Source organism: Saimiri boliviensis, chromosome 1 (genome assembly GCF_048565385.1).
Source record: "Saimiri boliviensis isolate mSaiBol1 chromosome 1, mSaiBol1.pri, whole genome shotgun sequence".
Lineage (NCBI taxonomy): Eukaryota > Metazoa > Chordata > Mammalia > Primates > Cebidae > Saimiri > Saimiri boliviensis.
This window is the reverse complement of record NC_133449.1, coordinates 32,358,203-32,379,508: the sequence shown is the minus strand read 5'-3', so window position 1 is coordinate 32,379,508 and position 21,306 is coordinate 32,358,203. Positions and strand designations below refer to the sequence as shown.

The following is a 21,306-nucleotide window of genomic DNA, read 5'->3' as shown; positions in this document are numbered from 1 at the left end:
AACACCCTACCTGAAAGAAAGAAAGAGAGAGAGAGAGAGAGTGAGAGAGAGATAGAAAAAGTAGCTGAGTCTAACTGTAGGACTTAAGCGATTCTAAGTTAAGAACCTATTCTAAGCAAGCTCAATTTCAATTGGTCCCAGATAGTTGGCCCTCAATAACACCTTAAAGGTTCCTGCTGGCATTCAGCCCATTAAATCATAGCACTGTACCCCAGAGGTTGGTATATACCCATTTGGCCTCTGTTCTATGTGTACTTGGGAAGAGAGAAAAACATCTGGAGATGCTAAGGAACAAGAGGCTACCTCTCCCTACGGTTAGCATTTCCCAAACATGCCCAAAATCACCACCAACACTCTGACTCTGAATCTCTGGGGGCTAGGCTGAAGATCTTATTTTAACAAGCACCCCAGGAGCTGGTACATATGTTCAGCAAGTTTGGAAAACGCTGTGTAAGGATGTTAAGATGTATGCAGAGTGTTATCTCAGGGAAAACAAAGCATGAATTCAATCAACATAATCGGACCTTGTCCAAAGAACTTAAGTTTGTTCCTCCTTGGAATCTGACTAAAGTTATTATTTCGTGCCTTTGAACGTGCGCTTTAAGCAAGTATATTTTATTTCATCCCATTAATACGTTCTTTTATTATTACCTACTTTTCACCTTTCTGTAACTAGCTGGGACTTTTATTTTTTATTATCACTATAGTAAAGGTTACTTTATGTTGTGTGTTACTTGTCACACTCTTATCCTACTTATCTATAAACTAGTCACTGCATATTTTTTACCTCTCTACTTCCTTCCTGAGAAGAAAGCTCATATCCTGGATTCAGCCCAACTTTCTTGGCCTTATCAGAGGCCAATTTCATTTATCCATTTTCATGTTCTTTTCCCACACAGGACTATATCCTGAGATTGTGTGCACTCCATTTCCCTCCCCTTCCACTTTCATTGTAGGCCTTAAGACACTGAGTTCTGCAACCTGAACCTTTCTCATAAAAGCCTCTATTCACTTCTTTCTGCTTGTGTCCATTCTACTCCTTTCCTCCAGATGATGCCAAATCTTCTACTGATATCATGTTTCCTTTGTAGGCCAGTTCTCATAGCTTCCTTAGAAAGTAGGGGACAGTGGAAAAAAGCATGGACTTCTAAATCAGAGAGGGAGAGAGACAGAGAGGAGAAGAAAAGAAAAGAAAGAGAGAAAGAAAAGTAAAACACACATGAGGTGAGGAAGCTTAACAATCTTGGCCACAGCAGTTGTGATTTCTCTTCCTCTTGAATCATGAACTCTATGGATAATGAAATCTGATGCTATTGTGACAACAACCTTCTTAATACTGAAAAAGGTGAAGAAAAGCAAAGACATGAGAATGAGGACAGGAAAACAGAGAAAAAGAAAGGCCTGATAGTCTTTTTGAACCCCTGAATCCAGCTATCTCCGAGACTGGAGTATCCCTAGAACTCTCAGTTGTAATAGCCAATTTATTTCCTTTCCTATGGCCAGTTTGAATTGAGTTTCTGTCCCTTACAACTAAATGACTCCTCATTGAGACCTCTTTTTAAAAATTCTTAAGTTTTACTGAGGCAGAAGATCAAGAATCATGAAAAGCCCTAAACTTCAATCTGTCCATTATAAGCACCTTACATTTAGATGGATTTAAAATAAGCATGAAAATAAGCATATAAAATAAGCATGAAAATCAAATGCAATGTTTCAAATTTTGAAGCCATACCCACTCATTAGGGAAACCAAATACAGCCAAGGTCGGCTTAAATGACTAGATCGTGTGCTCCACTCCACTTCCCAGTACTTCCTTTAATGACTCCATAATGGCAGCTGGAGATTCTCTACTCACACAAATAGTTACACATCAAGGCCAGTACCAAGTCTGCCAAGTATAATGCATGTGGATGTACTTCTGTGAAGAAGATACATGAAACTACAATAGAGCACATGAATATACTGAGACACTAACACATGAGAGAGAAGTATTTAATACACAATAAATGACCAGCTCATAATATAAAGGAAAGCTTTGTCTTCTGGTATGCTAAAAAATAAAGTGAACAAATTTCCAGTAAATTAAGGAGTTAATTAATGAACTCCAGGCTCTTATTACTTTTTAGGAACACACGGGGTAGTGATTTATATATCAATTCACTTTTTTTTAAGAAAACCCAATAAGAAAAACTGTCATGGCTTCATCTCTTTTCCCTTCCCTTGAACAAATAGAACCAACCAGACTGAATTAATACCCTATGTTAACCTCAGTGTAATCATAGTGACTATTCTGTTTCTGTTAGCTTTGGCATTGGGGCTTGTTACTATACTAAAAATTTGAACTGGAATGATATCAGAAAGGCTGGTCTCTATAGCTCTCAAATTATTGGAGTGCCAGATGAAAATACAGTCTTTAATTTAGCTAATATTCAATTAGTCCTGCTAATAAGTCTCTCAAAATTCTAGTTTTCTAATTCATCATTTAGCAAACATCCATTGAATGCTCATTTTGAGAATGCAAAAATAAGTAAAATATAGAAATTGATCCTTCAAGAATTTCATATTCCAGCTGTCATTAAAGAAAGGTTTCCAAATAAAGCATAGTAGAATTAATAAATGCTAAAACACAGCTATGACAACACAGGGTCCAAAAATAAACCATACACATACGGTCAGTTGATTTTTCAATGACGGTGCCAAAAAGAATGGGGAGAGGACAGTCAGCAGTAAAGAGAGAAAGTAAGGAGTGTTGGAGCAGTCTACCTGAGAAGTGAAGATCCTAAAGTAGCATAACTCACATATGTACTATTATTGGCTATAGGCTAAAACTAGACTTCTGAAAGCCTTCTCTCATAAAAACTTAGAATGGAGCTAAGACAGGTCAGAAGCCTGGGCTGCTGAGAGAGAGAGACTTACCCTCATGATCATTACTTGGCTGGGAATGGGAGGTGAGCGTAAACCATGTAAGAATGCCAAGGGAAGCTTCTTGTACTGTGCCTCCACAGGGAGGCATCCTCTATCCCTGGATGTCTGCATGGGAAACTGTGGGGTACTGGGGTACTGGGTACTGCATATGAGATCATGCTGTATTGTCTCCAGCTTAGAGTAAATAAATATTACCTCCTGTTGCTGTGTCTGTTAGCTTCTTTCTTGCAATCATAACCTCACCACTTTGAGAGAACCACACGCTTACTTACATAATTATTCTCAAGTTGAGATGATCTTCATAACCTAGCTCTCTGCCCCAATCTACTGTATTCCTGCCCAATGTTCTTCTTTAAGACCACAAGCAGAGGGCAATTCTGATGAGCTACTTTGACCTGAGGTCTTGCTCTTTTCTAGAGGCATAAAAGGAGGTCCTGTGTTAATATATTTGATGCAGAGCTAATATGTTTCCCATGCAGTCAACCTCAATACCTGTTATCTGGATTGTTGCATCTCTTTCTGACCCTGCTATTCCATCCTTTAAACATTCTGACCTTTTTTCTTGATGACTAGGTGCCTCTCCTAACCACTGCAAAGCCTCTTGTATCTTTTGTAGCCTCCCTGAGTTGATGATCTAAGAATATCTCATACATTGTTTAGTTCACTGCTCTATGCACAGCTTCATCTGTCGGATGTCACTCTGGTGAGGGTGACCCAGTATTCCAGACTATGACTTCCGTAGCTCAGAACCACTGGTCAATGCTTCAGACGCCATACTGAGAGGAGGTTCTCCTCACTGGGTCTCTATCCTTTGTTCATGGCTCTTCACTTGGGATCTTGATCCTGCTACCAGCTCCTCTGGATGCCTCCTCTGCCTCCTAGGCTTAGTCAAGCACACTGCCTTCTTGTACCACTTAGGAGATACTTATCTCAGACCTCACATGTCTTGTCAGAAGGAAAAGAATGAGAGAATGAAGCAATAGAAGGCATGAGGCTTATTTAAAAAGAGAAGCATCTTTTTTTTTTTTTTTTTTTTTTTTTGAGACGGAGTTTCGCTCTTGTTACCCAGGCTGGAGTGCAATGGCGCGATCTCGGCTCACCGCAACCTCCGCCTCCTGGGTTCAGGCAATTCTCCTACCTCAGCCTCCTGAGTAGCTGGGATTACAGGCACGTGCCACCATGCCCAGCTAATTTTTTGCACTTTTAGTAGAGACAGGGTTTCACCATGTTGACCAGGATGGTCTCGATCTCTCGACCTCGTGATCCACCCGCCTCGGCCTCCCAAAGTGCTGGGATTACAGGCTTGAGCCACCGCGCCCGGCCCGAGAAGCATCTTTGTTATAACAGCAAGAGTACCCAGTTGCCTAAGATTCCCGGTTCAGAGCCTTGGTGGAAGATTTAGAGAGAAGACCCATGACAACCCTACAGGAGCCTGCTAGTTAGCCACACTCTGGTCACAGTGCAGAGTCTGCAGTCAGCCCTGCATTCAGTGGAAAAGCATCTAAGACAATGAGACCCACACCACTGCAGAGGGGACTTGTGTTAACTATCAACACAATCAGCTTTGGCAATCATCAGCCATTTGAGAAAAAGGAGTACACATGAAAAGGAAAGGCTGAGAGGAACATATAAGACAGTTCATGCCTGAGGACAGATAACTCACAGGAATATATTTTTTTAATTCTAATAAATATGTGCAAATAAATTTAAATGAGATATTGTACCTATAAAACACAAAAGACTATTATGCAAAAGGACAGTCTGAAAAATACATACTGGAAATTAAAAATAAGTACCAAAATAAAAAATCTTATGAATGGACTAAATATTAGGAATTGGGTTTATGGTCAAAATTAGTAACACAGGAGAAAAGGTGGAAGAAATCTCCTATAACATCAATCAAAAAGACAAAAAGCTTAGAAGAGGCACAGAAGATACATCTGGAAAGTCTCCACATAGTTCTACTAAATTTCCAAAATACAGAACTGAATTGGATAAAGAAGATTTTTAAAGAATGAAGAAAAAAGTATAATTATTAAATTATAATTAAATTGTTTCATCTATAGAGCCATAATTGCTTATATTTAAATAATCCAATATATACTCCAGCAAGAGAAATAATAATTTGGCAGCTAACATTTATTTTATTGTTATTATTATTATTATTATTATTTTTTGAGACAGAGTCTCACTCTGTCACCAGGCTGCAGTGCAGTGGTGCAATCTCAGCTCACTGCAAACTTTGCCTCCCTGGTTCAAGCAATTCTGCCTCAGCCTCCCGAGTAGCTGGGACTACAGGTACACACCACCATGCCCAGCTAATTTTTGTATTTTTAGTAGAGACCGGGTTTCACCATGTTGGCAAGATAGTCTTGATCTCTTGACCTCATGATCCACCCACCTTAGCCTTCCAAAGTGCTGGGATTACAGGAGTCAGCCATTGTGCCCACCTCCACAACTAACATTTATTAAGCACTTGCCATCTGAAATGCTGATTAAATATTAACTCACACAATGCTCATAAAAACTCCATTTGTTCCATTATATATGTGAGGAGGCACAGAGGGGTTCAGTAGCTTGTCCAAGGTATAAGCAAGTATATTGTATGGTAGTGCTCGGATCAGAAACCAAGCAATATGACTCCAGAGCCCATGGTCAAATTTAGATACATCCAGAATTCCAAAAATAAAGAGAAAATTCTTAAAAATTTCAAAACAAGAAGAAAAGAAAGAATTTAAAACAGGACAAGAATCAGACTACCATATTTATTAGCAAACTTGGATGATAGAAGATATTAAGGTAATGAGTTCATTTAAAGTCCTGAAAAAAATGACTTTGCAACTATAATTCTATACACCCACACTACTGAATTATGATGGAAAAATACTTTTCACAAAGTATTTTCTACTCACATATAGTTACACATCATGATCAATACCAACCGCATGACCATTACCTACAGCAACGAAAGCAAAAAGGAAATCAGTGGCGAATCCCCTGGACCTTGATTCTTGTGATAGCTTCCTTCAAGTAGCAAATGCTCAGACACAGAGCACTGCATTTCCTTCTCCATAAGTCCAATCGTACCATTTGGTGTATAATCAAGAATCAATACACTCACAAAACCATAATTATAATGCTTTAAGATTGGAATAAAATTTTTTTTAAAAATCAACATAAGAGGCTAGACACAGTAGCTCACACCTGTAATCCCAGCACTTTGGAAGGCTGAGGTGGGAGTATCTCTTGAGGTCAGAAGTTTGAGATCAGCCTGAGCAATGTAGTAGGACCCTGTCTCAACAAAGAAATTAAAAATTAGTTGGACGTTGGGGGCTGAAGCAGAGGATCACTTGAGCCCAAGAGTTCAAGGTTGCAGTGAGCTGTGATCATGCTATTATACTACAGCCTGGGTGACAGAGTAAGACTCTGTCTCGAAAAAAAAAAAAAAAAAAATCTGGGCCAGGCATAGTGGCTCACACCTCTAATCCCAACACTTTGGGGGTCAAGGCCAGAGGATTGCTTGAGCCTAGAAGTCTGAGTCCAGCTTGGGCAACATGACAAGAAAAACTTAAACATTAGCCTGGTATGGTGGTAGGTGTCTATGGTCCTAGCTAGTGAGGAGACTGAGGTGGGAGGATCACTTGAGTCTAAAAGGTCAAGGCTGCACAGTGAGCTATGTTTGTACCACTGCACTCCAGCCTGGAAAACAGAGCAATACTCTGTCTCCAAAAGAAAAAAAAACATACAGACAAAACATACATGACAAAAATAACCCAACAGAACACAGAATAACAATCCCCAAGAATTGAAAAATAACATAAAAATGGAAGGGGAGATGACAGGTACGCTGATTTCTTCCTCAGTCATAATGCGGAATCAGCAGATTCTATCTGAAAAGTTGGCAAATCAAGAGATAGACATATTAAAAAAATGTAAATATTTAAAGTTATAAACCAATAGAATAATAACTAAAAAAGAAATAGCTAAAAATGAACTGAGAATTGAGGAAGAATTTATATCTTTCATTTAAAATCCTTCTGAGTAAACTGAATTTTTTTATTATATGCAGTACTAAAATTTTTAATATGCAGTTTAAAAATAAAATATTAATTAAAGGACACTTTCAAAAATAGAAGATTGGTTAAATAAGTTGTAGCACTTCTATTTAAACAAATGACATATGGCTTTTGGAATGAATGAGCTGGATTCACAAATATTGGCATGCAGAGTTGATCAAGCTGCTATGTTTAGAGGGAAAAAGGTATAAAGCAATGAAGACTGGATGATCCCACTTATGTCGAAGTATATTTATGTTTACGCACAGAAAGAGGTTTAGAAGGTACAAATTGTTGAGATTGGAAGGCAAGCAAGAGGAAAAGAAAGCTGTTGTTTTTTACTTTCCATTTCTATATTACTTATATTTTTTATAATGAGTGGTATTATTTGTATAATTAAAACAATTAGTAACAGTGACATAGTTTTAAAAAGCAAAACATACTTTGCTACTACTGACCATAGATTTGGTCCAGGTGTTACATCTAATTCCTGCAGAGTGTGGTAATTCCATCACTATTTAAAGCAAACATAAAGGACCTCTTTCTCAAATTATTCAAACACCAGTACAAGCCTCAGTGTAACAAAATACTGACAGTGTACTACTGTGACTAATAGTCTGCCAATTAATGGTTTCATTATAACATGCCCTTAATCAGTAATAGACATTAATGAGATAGGTCATGAGGGCCATATAAAGAAAGGACTACCAACTTTAAAGAGAAATGTTTCAGCTCACAAAGGAGCAGTAATCTCTACAATGGTAACAGTTATGGTATTTTGGGTCTTGCTCCCTCCATAATTAACCATGATAAAAATCCCCATTCCTTCAAAGCATGCATACAACTACAGTATCAAGAACAAATGTTCTAAAGCTGGAGGAACCACATTATCATACTTCAAACTATACTACAAGGCCACAGAAACCAAAACAGCATGCTACTGGTACAAAAACAGACACACAGACCAATGGAACAGAATAGAGAGCCTAGGTCACACACCTACAACCATCCAATGGGGAAAGGACTCCTTATTAAATAAATGGTGCTGGGAAAACTGGCTAACCACATGCAAAAGACTCAAACTGTACCCTTTTCTTACCACATATACAAAAATCAACCTAAGATGGATTAAAGACTTAAATGTAGAACCAAAAACTATAAAACACCTGGAAGAATACCTAGAAAATACCATTCTGGATATAGGGAATGGCAAAGATTCCATGATAAAGATGCCAAAAGCAATTGCAATGAAAACAAAAATTGACAAATGGGACCAAATTAAATGAAACAGCTTTTGCACCACAAAACAATCAATAGAGTAAACAGACAACCTACAGAATGAGAGAAAATATTTGCAAATGCATCTGACAAAGGTCTGATATCCAGAATCCATAAGGAACTTAAACAAAAAACAACCCCCTTAAAAAGGAGGCAAAGGACATGAACAGTCACTTTTCAAAAGAAGACATATGCACAGCCAACATGCATATAAAAAATGCTTAACATCCCTAATCATTAGAGAAATACAAATCAAAACCACAATGAGAAACCATCTCACAACAGTCAGAATAGTTATTATCAAAAAGTCACAAAATAACATACTACAGGTTGTGGGGAAAAGGGAATACTTATATACTGCTAGTAGGAATGTAAATTAGTTCAGACATTGTAGAAAGCAGCTTGGCAATTTTTTCAAAGAGCTTAAATCAGAACTACCATTAGACTCAGCAATTCCATTACTGTGCATAAACCCAAAGGATTATAAATCATTCTACCATAAAGACACGTGTGTGTGTGTTCATTACGGCACTATTCACAATAGCAAAGGCATGAACTCAACCCAAATTCCCATCAACAGCAGATTAAATAAAGAAAATAGGGCAGGCCAGGCGCAGTGGCTCATGCCTGTAATCCCAACACTTTGCAAGTCTGAGGCAGGTGAATCACCTGGGGCCAGGAGTTCGAGACCAGACTGGCCAACAATGGTAAAATCCTGTCTTTACTAAAAATACAAATATTAGCCAGGCATGGTGGTATGTGCCTGTAGTCCCAGCTACTAGGGAGGCTGAGGCAGGAGAATCGCTTGAACCTGAGAGGTGGAAGTTGCAGTGAGCCAAGACTGCGCCATCACACTCCAGCCTGGGTGACAGAGAGCGACTCCGTCTTAAAAAAAAAAAAAAGGAGAGACTTCTGCAGACATGGCTCCCAGTGTGCCAGCGGCAGAACCCGAGTACCCTAAAGGCATCCAGGCCATGCTGCTGGGGCCTCCCGGGACTGGTAAAGGCACCCAGGCACCCAAATTGGCTGAAAACTTCTGTGTCTGCCATTTGGCTACTGGGGATATGCTGAGGGCCATGGTGGCTTCTGGCTCAGAGCTGGGAAAAAAGCTGAAGGCAACTATGGATGCTGGGAAACTGATGAGTGATGAAATGCTAGTGGAACTCATTGAGAAGAATTTGGAGACCCTTTCATGCAAAAATGATTTTCTTCTGGATGGCTTCCCTCGGACTGTGAGGCAGGCAGAAATGCTTGATGACCTCATGGAGAAGAGGAAAAAGAAGCTTGATTCTGTGACTGAGTTCAGCATCCCAGACTCTCTGCTGATCCGAAGAATCACAGGAAAGCTGATTCACCCCAAGAGTGGCTGTTCTTACCATGAGGAGTTCAACCCTCCAAAGGAGCCCATGAAAGATGACATCAACAGGGAATCCTTGATTCGTCGATCAGATGATAATGAGAAGGCCTTGAAAATCCGCCTGCAAGCCTACCACACTCAAACCACCCCACTCATAGAGTACTATAGGAAACGCGGGATCCACTCTGCTATCGATGCATCCCAGACTCCTGATGTCAGGTTCGCGTGCATCCTAGCAGACTTCTCCAAAGCCACATCCTAGTATCAGAAGGCCAGGTGAGACTGCACCACTGCTCATCACCCTGCGGCATGATCCCGGCTCTTAGGTGCTGGGCAGAAGGGAAGGGTGGTCAGGGAGGGCTGGTGAGGGGCTCAAAAGGAATACATGGAAGAACAGCAATGTTACTGTAGTGAGGCAGTTTCTTTTATACACAAGTAGGAGTTTTTAAAGTGTAAGGGAAAAATTAATTTTTTTAAAAACACCATGCTTGGAGGGTGGGGGTAGAAATAGAGAGATACAGTATTATTTCTAAGGAATCGGGTTCTCATTTACTCTGGACGGTGACAGTATTTTTGAAAGCCAGTGCTCTAAGACCTCAGCTTTTATCTCAGAACCCCATGGGTTCCAGACCAAAAGTACAGGAAATCAAATTATTGTCCTGTCTGTCCTATAGCTTGGAACAGGGAGGCTTTGACTACTGACCCTGGTTTCACACACTGCAAGATCAAAAAACCATCTCCACATTTGAAAGAGATATAAGGTGTCTTCATAGTGATGGTGGATCAACAAATCAAGCTTACTGGAATCAAGGGGAGGGGGAAGGGAATGGAATGGAATGGAAAGGGAGGCTGACTCCCTTCCCCTGACCTACCACTGATTCACCAGGCTACCTACTCTCATAAGTAACCTCTCCCAGCTACCCAGTACATGTCACAATCCTATGCTCTTGCCTTATCTGCAGTGTGTGAAGGGACCCTTTTAAATAAATGAGCAAATGTCCCAAGCTATATCATCGAAAGATTGTCCTTTCCATTCTCAAATCCTGTGACTGGGATCACTCAACAGCACTGTGATGTATTATTTTCAATGAGGTGCCTTTCTTTTTTTTTTTTTTTTTTGAGATGGAGTTTCGCTCTTGTTACCCAGGCTGGAGTGCAATGGAGCGATCTCGGCTCACCGCAACCTCTGCCTCCTGGGTTCAGGCAATTCTCCTGCCTCAGCCTCCTGAGTAGCTGGGATTACAGGCACATGCCACCATGCCCAGCTAATTTTTTGTATTTTTAGTAGAGACGGGGTTTCACCATGTTGACCAGGATGGTCTCGATCTCTTGACCTTGTGAGCCACCCGCCTCGGCATCCCAAAGTGCTGGGATTATAGGCGTGAGCCACCGTGCCCGGCCGAGATGCCTTTCTTAACTGATAAAATGCTGCCTTGTTTGGCCTTAAGTCAACAAAATATGTTAAAATTTGTAAAAAAAAAAAAAAAAAAAATTAGCTGGGCATGGTGGTTCGTGCCTGTAATCCCAGCTACTCAGCAGGCTGAGGCAGGAGAATTGCCTGAACCCAGGAGGCGGAGGTTGTGGTGAGCCGAGATCGCGCCATTGCACTCCAGCCTGGGTAACAAGAGTGAAACTCTGTCAAAAAAAAAAGAAAAAAAAAGAAAAAGAAAAGAAAGAAAAGAAAAGAAAAAGAAAATGGAGTGCATATATACCATGGAATACTACGCAATCATAAAAAAGAACAAGAACATGTTCTTTGCAGCAACAGAGATGGAGCCAGAGGCCATTAACTTAAGCAAACTAAAACTGCAGAAAACCAAATAGTGCATACTCTCTTTATAACTGGGAGCTAAACGGGTACACATGGACACAAAGAAGGGAAAAGCAGACTGGGGCCTACTTGAGGGTGGAGGGTGGGAGAAGCATAAGGACTGAAAAATTACCTACTGGGTACTATGCTTATAACCTCAGTGACAAAATAATCTGTACACCAAAACCCTGAGACACACAATTTACCTATATAACAAACTTGTACATGCCTAAGATAAAAGTCAAAGAAAGAACAAATATTCTAAGAAGAAAAACGTCATTTAAAAATTGTGAAATCTGACTTAATTACCACAGTTAAGAAAGTCAAACTGCAGAATAAACAGACTCTAGTGACAGTAATCTGCAGTAATGTCAAATTTCAATTCAATGCAATGTCCTCCCAGAAATTCAAGGAGGAAGCAAAATATTCCTGTTGGGCAAACATCTTCAGAGGCACAACTGCTTAGATAGAAACGGACCTTCACAACTTAAATTAACAGGTATAAGAGATAACCAAGTAATTAAAATTCATTATCAAGATTATTTCAGTAATAAACATAGAAAAATCTAACACTGACCTCCAAAGACTGAACTGAGTTTGTCTAACACCAAGTGAAAGGAGCTTAATATGAAAGAATACAATGGCAAATCTGGTTTGCACAATTTTTTTTCAAAAATGTTTTGGTTTGGACATAAATAAGATGGTCCCTTTGAATGCATGTAGTTTCCATTAATTTACTTCACATTCAGATTATAAAATGTTTTAGCCCCTTTGTGTTGCTGTAATAGAATATTAGGATTGGGTTACCCATAATGAGCACAGATTTTATTTCTCACAGTTCTGGAGATGGGACATCTAAGATGGAAGGGGCTGCATCTGGAAAAGGCCTTCTTGCTGCATCATCCCATGGCAGACGCACAAGAGGCCACGGGAGAGCAAGAGAGACAGAGGGAAGGAAGCCAAACTCACTCTTTTATCAGGAACCCACTCCTGAAACACTGGCATTAATCCATTAATGAGGGCAGAGCCCTCATGACCTAATCACCTCTTAAAGATGCCACTTCTCAATATTGTTGCATTGGGGATTAAATTTCCCACACATGAACTTTGGGGGATGCAATACTACAGCATATAAAAGAAAAGGATGTGATTTTATGATAAAATGTTAAATATAAGAATTTGAGGCTGGGTGCGGTGTCTCATGCCTGTAATCCCAACACCGTGGGAGGCAGAGGAAGGTGGATAGCTTAAGCCCAGGAGCTCAGGACCAGCCTGGGTAATGTGGTGAAACCTTGTCTCTATGAAAAATACAAAAACCAGACAGACATGGTGGTGCACACCTGTAGCTGCAGTTATTTGAGAGGCTAAACAGGAGAATGGTGTGAGCCCAGGAGGCAGAGGATGCAGTCCCGAGATCATGCTATTGCACTCCAGCCTGGGTGACAAAGTAAGACTCTGTCTCACGAGAAATAAAACTTAGATCAGATGGGGAAGGAAAGGCTGAATAACGATAGAGAACACTATTTTATACTCCACTGGTAGAAAAGCAGGGTACAAATGATTGCTGAAATATATAATCTTATTTGATTTCAAGCAGCTTCTGAATCACAGACATTGAAATAGTTTCCATAAACATTACTTTCTTGATTGTCACTAACATCACCACTGCCTTGAACACGCAATAAAAAGAAAAAAAACTCCAGCCTAAAATAATTTCAGAAGACAGGATGTTTTTAATAGACTGTCCACAACTTGGAGTTCCTTCTTCTGTGGATCTTATAATCATGGTTTATTTACCTTTAGGTGTAATGAAACATTTTCTTTTCAAGTTTGGTATGTTTCACTTAGAGATCCCTTCCAAATCCGCCATTCCTTAGGACTTGCCGTTGAAGCCTTCAGTGTAACTGCCTACACACACTGTGTAAGTGTGTGTAGTCCAGACTGTCACTAACTAGCCAGACAAACTGGGGCAAGTTGCCTGACTTCATCACACCTGCATTTCCTTAAAACATACTAGAACAAGATTAAACTTTTCCCTAAGGGTCCTTTCTAGCTTATTTTTCCTCAGGTCTTTTTTTTTTTTTTTTTTTTTTTTTTAGATGAAGTCTCACTCTGTCACCTAGGCTGGAATGCAGTGACACGATCTTGGCTCACTACAACCTCTGCCTCCTGCGTTCAAGCGATTCTCCTGCCTCAGTCTCTTGAGTAGCTGGGATTACAGGTGCCTGCCACCATGCCCCACTAATTTTTGTATTTTTAGAAGAGACAATGTTTCACGATGTTGGCCAGGCTGGTCTCAAACTCCTGACCTCACGTGATTCACCCATCTCTGCACCCCAAAGTGCTGGAATTACAGGCATGAGGCACCGTGCCCAGCCTTTTCCTCAAGTTTTAACAGTTTATCATTTTATCACTTTACAGTGCCATAGAAGGGAACAGATTTTCATAGAAACTAAACATAATTTTTTAAAAACACAACATTGTCTTAATATATACATGTAATTTTAAAATCATTTTCCTCTTATTCTTCAGGGATGCAGTAACTTCAACAAACAAAGTTATATCAAATTCTGAATCAGAGGAATTGGCAGAAGTTCAGATTATGAGCTAAATGCCGCAACATTGACAGAAACTTAGACAAATTGTACATTCATGCTGTCACATGGTCTGACTAGTTTCCAAAATTTCTTGGTTGGGGAAGTAAAGAGAATTTTCTACAGTACCACCCTGTGGAGGCAGAAATAACAACTCTCCAATTCTGTTCTACAGGTAGTGAGCTATGCAACTCTCTTGATAAAGCAGCATTTGAATGACAAAATGAACAGACCCCAAATGTAGTAAGGCCAATGCAAAGGTAAAATGCCAGAGCACAGCAATTTGACTTTTCTTTTTTGTGAGACAGAGTCTCACTCTGTTGCCCAGGAGGCTGGAGAGCAGTGGCACAATCTTGGCTCATTGCAACCTCGGCCTCACAGGTTCAAGTGATTCTCCTGCCTCAGCCTCTTGAGTAACTGAGATTATAGGTGCCCACCACCACACCTGGCTAATTGTTTTGTATTTTTACTAGAGACAGGGTTTCACCATGTTAGCCAGGCTGGTTTCGAACTCCTGACCTCAACTGATCCACCTGCCCCGGCCTCCCAAAGTGATAGAGTTACAGGCATCAGCCATCGCACCCCGCCTAGACTCTTCTTTTAAATTTATGTTTTCCACTCAAAAAACATGCCTTTTGTTTGATATCTTAAAACATAATCTTCACAAATGCAGATTTGGGATTGAAAAGATACATACAGGCCAGGCATGGTGGTTCATGCCTGTAACCCAAGCATGGGAGGCAGATCACGTGAGGTCAGGAGTTCAAGACCAGCCTGGCCAACATGGTAAAACCTGTCTCTACTAAAATACCAAAATTAGCCGTGTGTGGTGGCATGTGCCTGTAATCCCAACTACTTGGGAGGCTGAAGTAGGAGAATCACTTGAACCTGAAAGGCAGAGGCTGCAGTGAATCAAGATCACACCACTGCCTTCCAGCCTGGGTGACAGCGTGAGACTGTCTCAAAAAAAAAAAAAAAAGAAAGAAAGAAAAAGAAAAAGTACATAGGTATAAACACATAAAAGATTTACTTTTACACTTTTTTAGTTTAATGTGCTGCTATAAAAGAAAAATGAATGCTGACCTAGTTATTTTATATGCCAAAGTTACTGAAATAGATGGATAAAAGGCAAATTATTTCTAAGTCAATATGTCCTTCATCAGAGAGTGAATGTAGCCCAGCAGTATTTCTATTGAGAATGCCAAAACTAGCCTGACCAACATGGTAAAACCCCAACTCTACTAAAAATTTTAAAAAATTAAGCCAGTGGTGCATGCCTGTAGTCCCAGTTACTTGGGAGGCTGAGATGGGAGAATCACTTGAACTCGGGAGGTAGAGGATTCAGTGAGCCGAAATCACACCACTGCACTCTAGTGTGGATGAGAGAGCGAGACCCCCATCTCAAAAACAAACAAAAAAAGAAGGCTGAAGCTTTAACAACAACAGACACTTAAACTGCTTTCCATAATGTAAAAAAAAGGTATTATTTGTATTTCCTTAAATAAATATCTTCTTCATCATTGTCTTAACATTGAGTAGGCTGAGGAGGAGGAGCAAAAGGGAGAATTGGTCTTGCTGTCTCATGGATGGCAGAAGTAGAAGAAAACCCATATATAAGCGAACCTGTACAGTTCAAAGCAGTGTTGTTCAAGGGTCAACCGTACTATTTAATTTATTAATTGTTCTAGCTGTGACCACTGGGCTCTCTTTAGATTAGCTTCTGTGTCCTTTCGACATGCCTCATTTCTTTTTTCTTTTCTTTCTTTCTTTTCTCTTTTGTTGAATACTACCTTACTTTCTAGCACTACAAGATGTTCCAGGCTCATCATTTTCCCTGCTCCAGCTGCCCCAATCCTAAAACCAGGCATCCAAGGAGCTCCGCTTCCTATTATTGAAGAATGATACTTAAAAAACAAAATCTGGTATTAGACATGCTTGTTGCTACTGAGGTGTAGATGCCTCTAGGTCCTCTCAGTGGACAGAGATGTGGAATATATAAAACCTAAGGAATAGTATTTGTATTTCCAAGAAGCATCAATAGAGTGCCCTAAACTTAGTGAGGTGGCTGTCAGAAATATTCTTAGTTCTTGAAATTAATAAAATGTTCCTCATTCGTTTTTTTTAAACTTTGGAATAAGGGAATATTAATTAGGATATAGGCTAAACTACTGTAACAAAGAGATCAAAAAGTACACTTGAGCAAAATAGAATTTTGTTTCTGTTTCATTTATAAATTCAACAGTGCTACAGTTTGAATGTGTCCTCTAAAAGTTTACGTGTTGGCAACTTGGTGCCTGATGCAACAGTGGTGAGAGGCGGGGGCTCTACCCTCAGCAATGGATGAATGCTGCTACCATGGGAGTGGGTTAATTACCGTGGAAATGGCTTTGCTGTCAAAGCAAGCTCTCTCTCTTGCATGTACTTGCTTTTGCCTTCTACCCTTCTGCCAGGGGACGACCTTTACCACATGCTGGCACCATGCTCTTGGACTTCCCAGTCTCCACAACTATAAGAATTAAATTTCTTTTCTTTATAAATTACCCAGTCTGTGGCATCTTGTTATCACTGCAGAAAATAGACTAAAACAATGAGTGGCTCAGACTGCTTTAAAAGGGCTCGGCCACCTTCAAAACACCTATGGTCTAAGCTGGCAGCCCAGTTTTCCTGATTTCCCAGCCAACAGGAAGGGACAAAGTGCCAGGAGAGCACCCATTCCTTTTTTAGGGTATGACCCAGAAGTGGTACGTATCACTTCATCCACATCCTACTGTTCACAACTTAGTCACCTGGCCTCTCCTATCTGCAAAAGAGGACAGGAAGTCATGTGCCTGGATAAAATTCAGGAGGTTCTATTACGAAAATAAAGAAGGGAGCCAGGTATAGTGGCTCACACCTGTAATCCCAGCACTTTGGGAAGCCAAGGCACGTGGATCACCTGAGGTCAGGAGTTCAAGACCAGCCTGGCCAATACGGCGAAACCCTATCTCTACTAAAAATACAAAATTAGCTGGACATGGTGGCGCACATCTGTAATCCTAGCTACTCAGGAGGCTGAGGCATGAGAATTACTCGAACCAGGGAGGCAGAGGTTGCAGTGAGCCAAGATTGCACCTCTGCACTCCAGCTTGGGTGACAAGAATGAAACTCTATCTCAAAAAAAGCGGGGAGGAGGCTGGAGAATGAATATTGAGGTTCTAAAATTAGCATTCTCTGACAGCGAAAACCCACTTCTCCTTTTATCACAGCATTCTGTCTGTGGATTTATTTTTAATACAGTAACAAATATGCTTAATACTTATCCAAATGGACTAAAATCTTGTCACAATAAGAAATTAAGAGTAAGGTAGGCTGAGCACAGTGACTCACACCTGTAATCCCAGCATTTTGGGAGGCCGAGGCAGGCAGATCACTTGAGGTCAGAAATTTGAGACCAGCCTGGCCAACATGGCAAAACCTTGTCTCTGTCTCTACTAAAACTATAAAGTGGTGGCATGCACCTATAATCCCAACCACTTGGGAAGCTGAGGCAGCAGAATCACTTGAACCCAGGAAGCAGAGGTTGTGGTGACCGGAGATTGCGTCACAGCACTCCAGCCTGGGTGGGTGACAGAGCAAGACTCTGTCTCAAAAACAAAAACAAAAGAGTAAGGTAAATAAGTAATGATAACATAAGATTACACCCCATCAAATAAGAATAGGAATCTGTAAGTCCACAATCAAATAAATACATGGAAAAATAAATGAGAAGAGCATGCTCTTCTTTACAGTAGAATACCAATCTAAAAATTATTAAATAATAATGAAATCAGAAAATTACCACTTGGCAATACACAATGCTATCTTACGCAGAGAAGATACATCAACAAATAATAAAATCAGGCTGAGCACAGTGGCTCCCGCCTATACTCCCAGCACTTTGGGAGGCCAACTGCTGGAGGTCAGGAGTTCGAGACCAGCCTGGACAACATAGGGAGTCCCCCCCACCCATCTCACAAATTTAAAAACTATCCAGGCACAGCAGCATGCACCTGTAACCCTAACTAGTGGTAAGTCTAAGGGCTGAGACAGGAGATGAAGGCTGCAGAGAGCAATGATTGCACCACTGCACTCCAACCTGGGCAACAGAGTAAGACCCTGCTCTAAGAAGAAATAATGAATAAATACATACATTTTTTAAAATGCTAAAACCTCTTCATTAGTATAGTGGAAAGTAAAAAAATAAATAAATAAACATGTAAAAACAAAAGAATAAATGGTAAAACCAGTGGGTGAAAGCTGGATGACAAACAGGATGGTTTCAAAGTAACTCCCTGTGTTAGTCTGCGTTGTATTGCTATAAAGGAATAGTAATATTCCTGAGGCTTGGCAATTTATAAAGAAGAGATGCTAATTTGGCTCATGGTTCTTCAGTCTGTACAAGCATGGTACTTTGGCTTCTGATGAGGCCTTAGGAAGCTTCTTTTAATCATGGCAGAAGGGAAGGGAAACAAGTGGATCACACGGCAAGAAAGGAAGCAAAAGAGAAGCCAGGCTCTCTCACATAAACTAACAGACGGTGAAGTCACTTATTACTGTGCAGAGGGCACTAGAACATTCATGAGTGGTCTGCTCCCTATGACTCCAACACCTCCCACCAGGCCCCATCTCCAACAATGGGAATCACATTTCAACAAGATATTTGGAGGGGACAAATACCCAAACTGTAACACTCCCTGAAAATGTTTATTAATTACAATGGGAAAAGAGTAACTTTACTTGGGGAGAAATCTCATGAGCTTACTAATGATCAAATAACATCCCCAGTGACAGGATAAGTGAATATCATGTACCACCTGAGGGGAGAAGAGTACATCAACATTTCTGTAGTATTACGGCCAAAATTGTATGACCTGAATTAAATTATGAGGAAACATCAGACAAACTCAAACTGAAGGGCAGTTTCCAAAGCAACTAGCCAATAATCTTCAAAAACATCAAACCCATCAAGGTCAAAAAAGGACTAGGAATTGTTCCGGAATAAAGGAGCCTGAAAGGACACAACAGTGAAATGCTATGCTCGGATCCCTGTGCTACAAAGGATGCTATGAGGACAAGTTGATAAAGCCTAAATGGGATCTCATAGTGAAGGATATATGAGAATTCTTTGAGCTGTTCTTATGACTTTTATGTAGGTTTAAAATTTTTATTAAAAAAAAAAAAAACTTTCGGCCAGGCATGGCAGCTCATGCCTGTAATCCCAGCACTTTGGGAGGTAGAGGCAGGCAGATCACTGCAAGGCCAGGAGTTCGAGACCAGCCTGGCCAACATGGTGAAACCCTGGTCTCTACTATAAATACAAAAATTAGCTGAGCATGGTGGTGCATGCCTGTAATCCCAGCTACTCGGAAGGCTGAGGCATAATAATTGCTTGAACCTGGGAGACAGAGATTGCAGTGAACCGAGACTGTGCCACTGCACTCCACCCTGGGCAACAAAGCAAGACACTGTGTGAAAAAAAAAGTTAAAAATCACTTTCATTAATTACTGTAGTCTGAATGCGTCCTCCAAAATATGTATGTCGAACCTTAATGGCCAATGTGAAAGTATTAGAAGGTAGGATGTTTAGGAAATTAAGTCCTGAGGGAAGAGCCCTCATAAGCAGGACTAGGGCCCTTATAAAATAGTGCAGAGGGATGGGTTCACTCTCTTCCACTCTTCCATCATATGAGAACACCTAGACAGTGGATCACATGGTGAGAAATAATAAACAAATTATTTGAGTAGACAGGGCCATCTATGAGCAACGAGGCTTTATCAGACAGCCTACCAGCATCTTCATCTTAGACTTTCAAGCCTTCAGAACTGTGAGAAAATATTTCAATTCTTTATAAATTACCTAGTCTCAGGTATCTTATAGCAGCATAGACTAAGACATTGATGTTATAAAATCCTACATCTATTGCAAGATTTTCCATTTTTCTTGGTAATAAATTTGCATCACCGATGGTTTATGAGAAAACGTGTAAAAGAGACTAAATGTTATTGACTCATTGGATAGGAATAAACTTTAGCACTAAATGAAGAACAGTACCTGAATATGGATTAATCTTACGTGTGGTTAGTTCATTAGTGAATATTTTTGCATCAGGATGAATTTTATTTCTTTATATAACCCATACCTATGAGACTGCATATCTTTATTTATCAATTATATTGTCTCTGTTAATGCTCACCATAAACCTGTAAGTGCTATTATTATTATTACTTTGAGATGGAGTCTTGCTCTTGTCACCCAGGCTGGAGTGCAGTGGCACGATCTCGGCTCACTGCAACCTATGCCTCCTGGGTTCAAGCAATTCTCCTGCCTCAGCCTCCTGAGTATCTGGGATTACAACTGCCCGCCACTATGCCCGGCTAATTTTTGTATCTTTAGTAGAGATGGGGTTTTGCCATGTTGGCCAGGCTGGTCTCAAATTCCAGACCTCGTGATCCACCCACATTGGCCTCCCAAAGTGCTGGGATGATAGGAGTGAACCACTGCGGCGGTCTAAGTGCTATTGTTATTAACCCATCTTACAGGTGATGAAAATGAGGTTTGGAGAGGTTAAATACTGAGTTCACAGAGCTGCTAAGTCACAGAGCTCAGCTTTGGAACCAATAAATTAAATTATAGAACTTATTCTCTAAACATTAACAAATTATTTGAGTAAAATGTAAGCCATCTCATTCTTTTATTTATAGCAAACATGTATGCTTATTGATAGCACTAAAGAGTTGGAAGAAACACACAAATTGCCACGGTAGTTCCTACCTGTGTCTGCCTCATTGCCCGTTCCACTCGACGCGTACTTCCTCTCTCAAGTTTTGTCCGGAGGATCAAGGCTGATGTCTGAATGGCCCAGAATTTTGGTTGTGAAAGCAAACACTGATAGAAGGGGGAGGAAAGAAAAAAAAAACAGAGAAAAGAGAAAGGTAGGTGATCCCATTCTGATAGGACAAAACTAATTCTTCCAAAAATATCAGGGTACACTTAAACACAGATTTGAAAATCTTTCCATTTCAAAGACTAAAAGTTCTCTTTTTCTCAATTTGTATTACAGAAATCATTCTAAAACATATGAGAATGCTTTCTGGCATTTGCTAGGGTAGGGAGTCTCCAATTTTAATGAAAATGCATTCCTAGAGGGGGCCTCTTAACAAAGACTGGCCTATATCAAAACCAAATATGCACATACTGAAACATACTGAAATCCAACCCCAGAAAAAGCTGTGACCACCATCACTCAGAGAATATAGTAGAAACCATCC

General features: G+C 40.2%; 1 protein-coding gene and 1 pseudogene across 1 annotated transcript in view; one reads left to right on the top strand and one right to left on the bottom strand.

Moving 5' to 3' along the window:
• Positions 1-21,306, bottom strand: part of TTC27 (tetratricopeptide repeat domain 27) — a 197,595-nt gene that overhangs the window by 105,614 nt on the left and 70,675 nt on the right. Inside the window, exon 10 of the mRNA XM_003926820.2 lies at positions 20,810-20,923. Coding sequence (XP_003926869.1) covers positions 20,810-20,923 — 114 coding nt within the window. The remainder of the gene's footprint in view (positions 1-20,809; positions 20,924-21,306) is intronic.
• Positions 9,179-9,951, top strand: LOC101030301 (adenylate kinase 2, mitochondrial pseudogene; annotated as a pseudogene).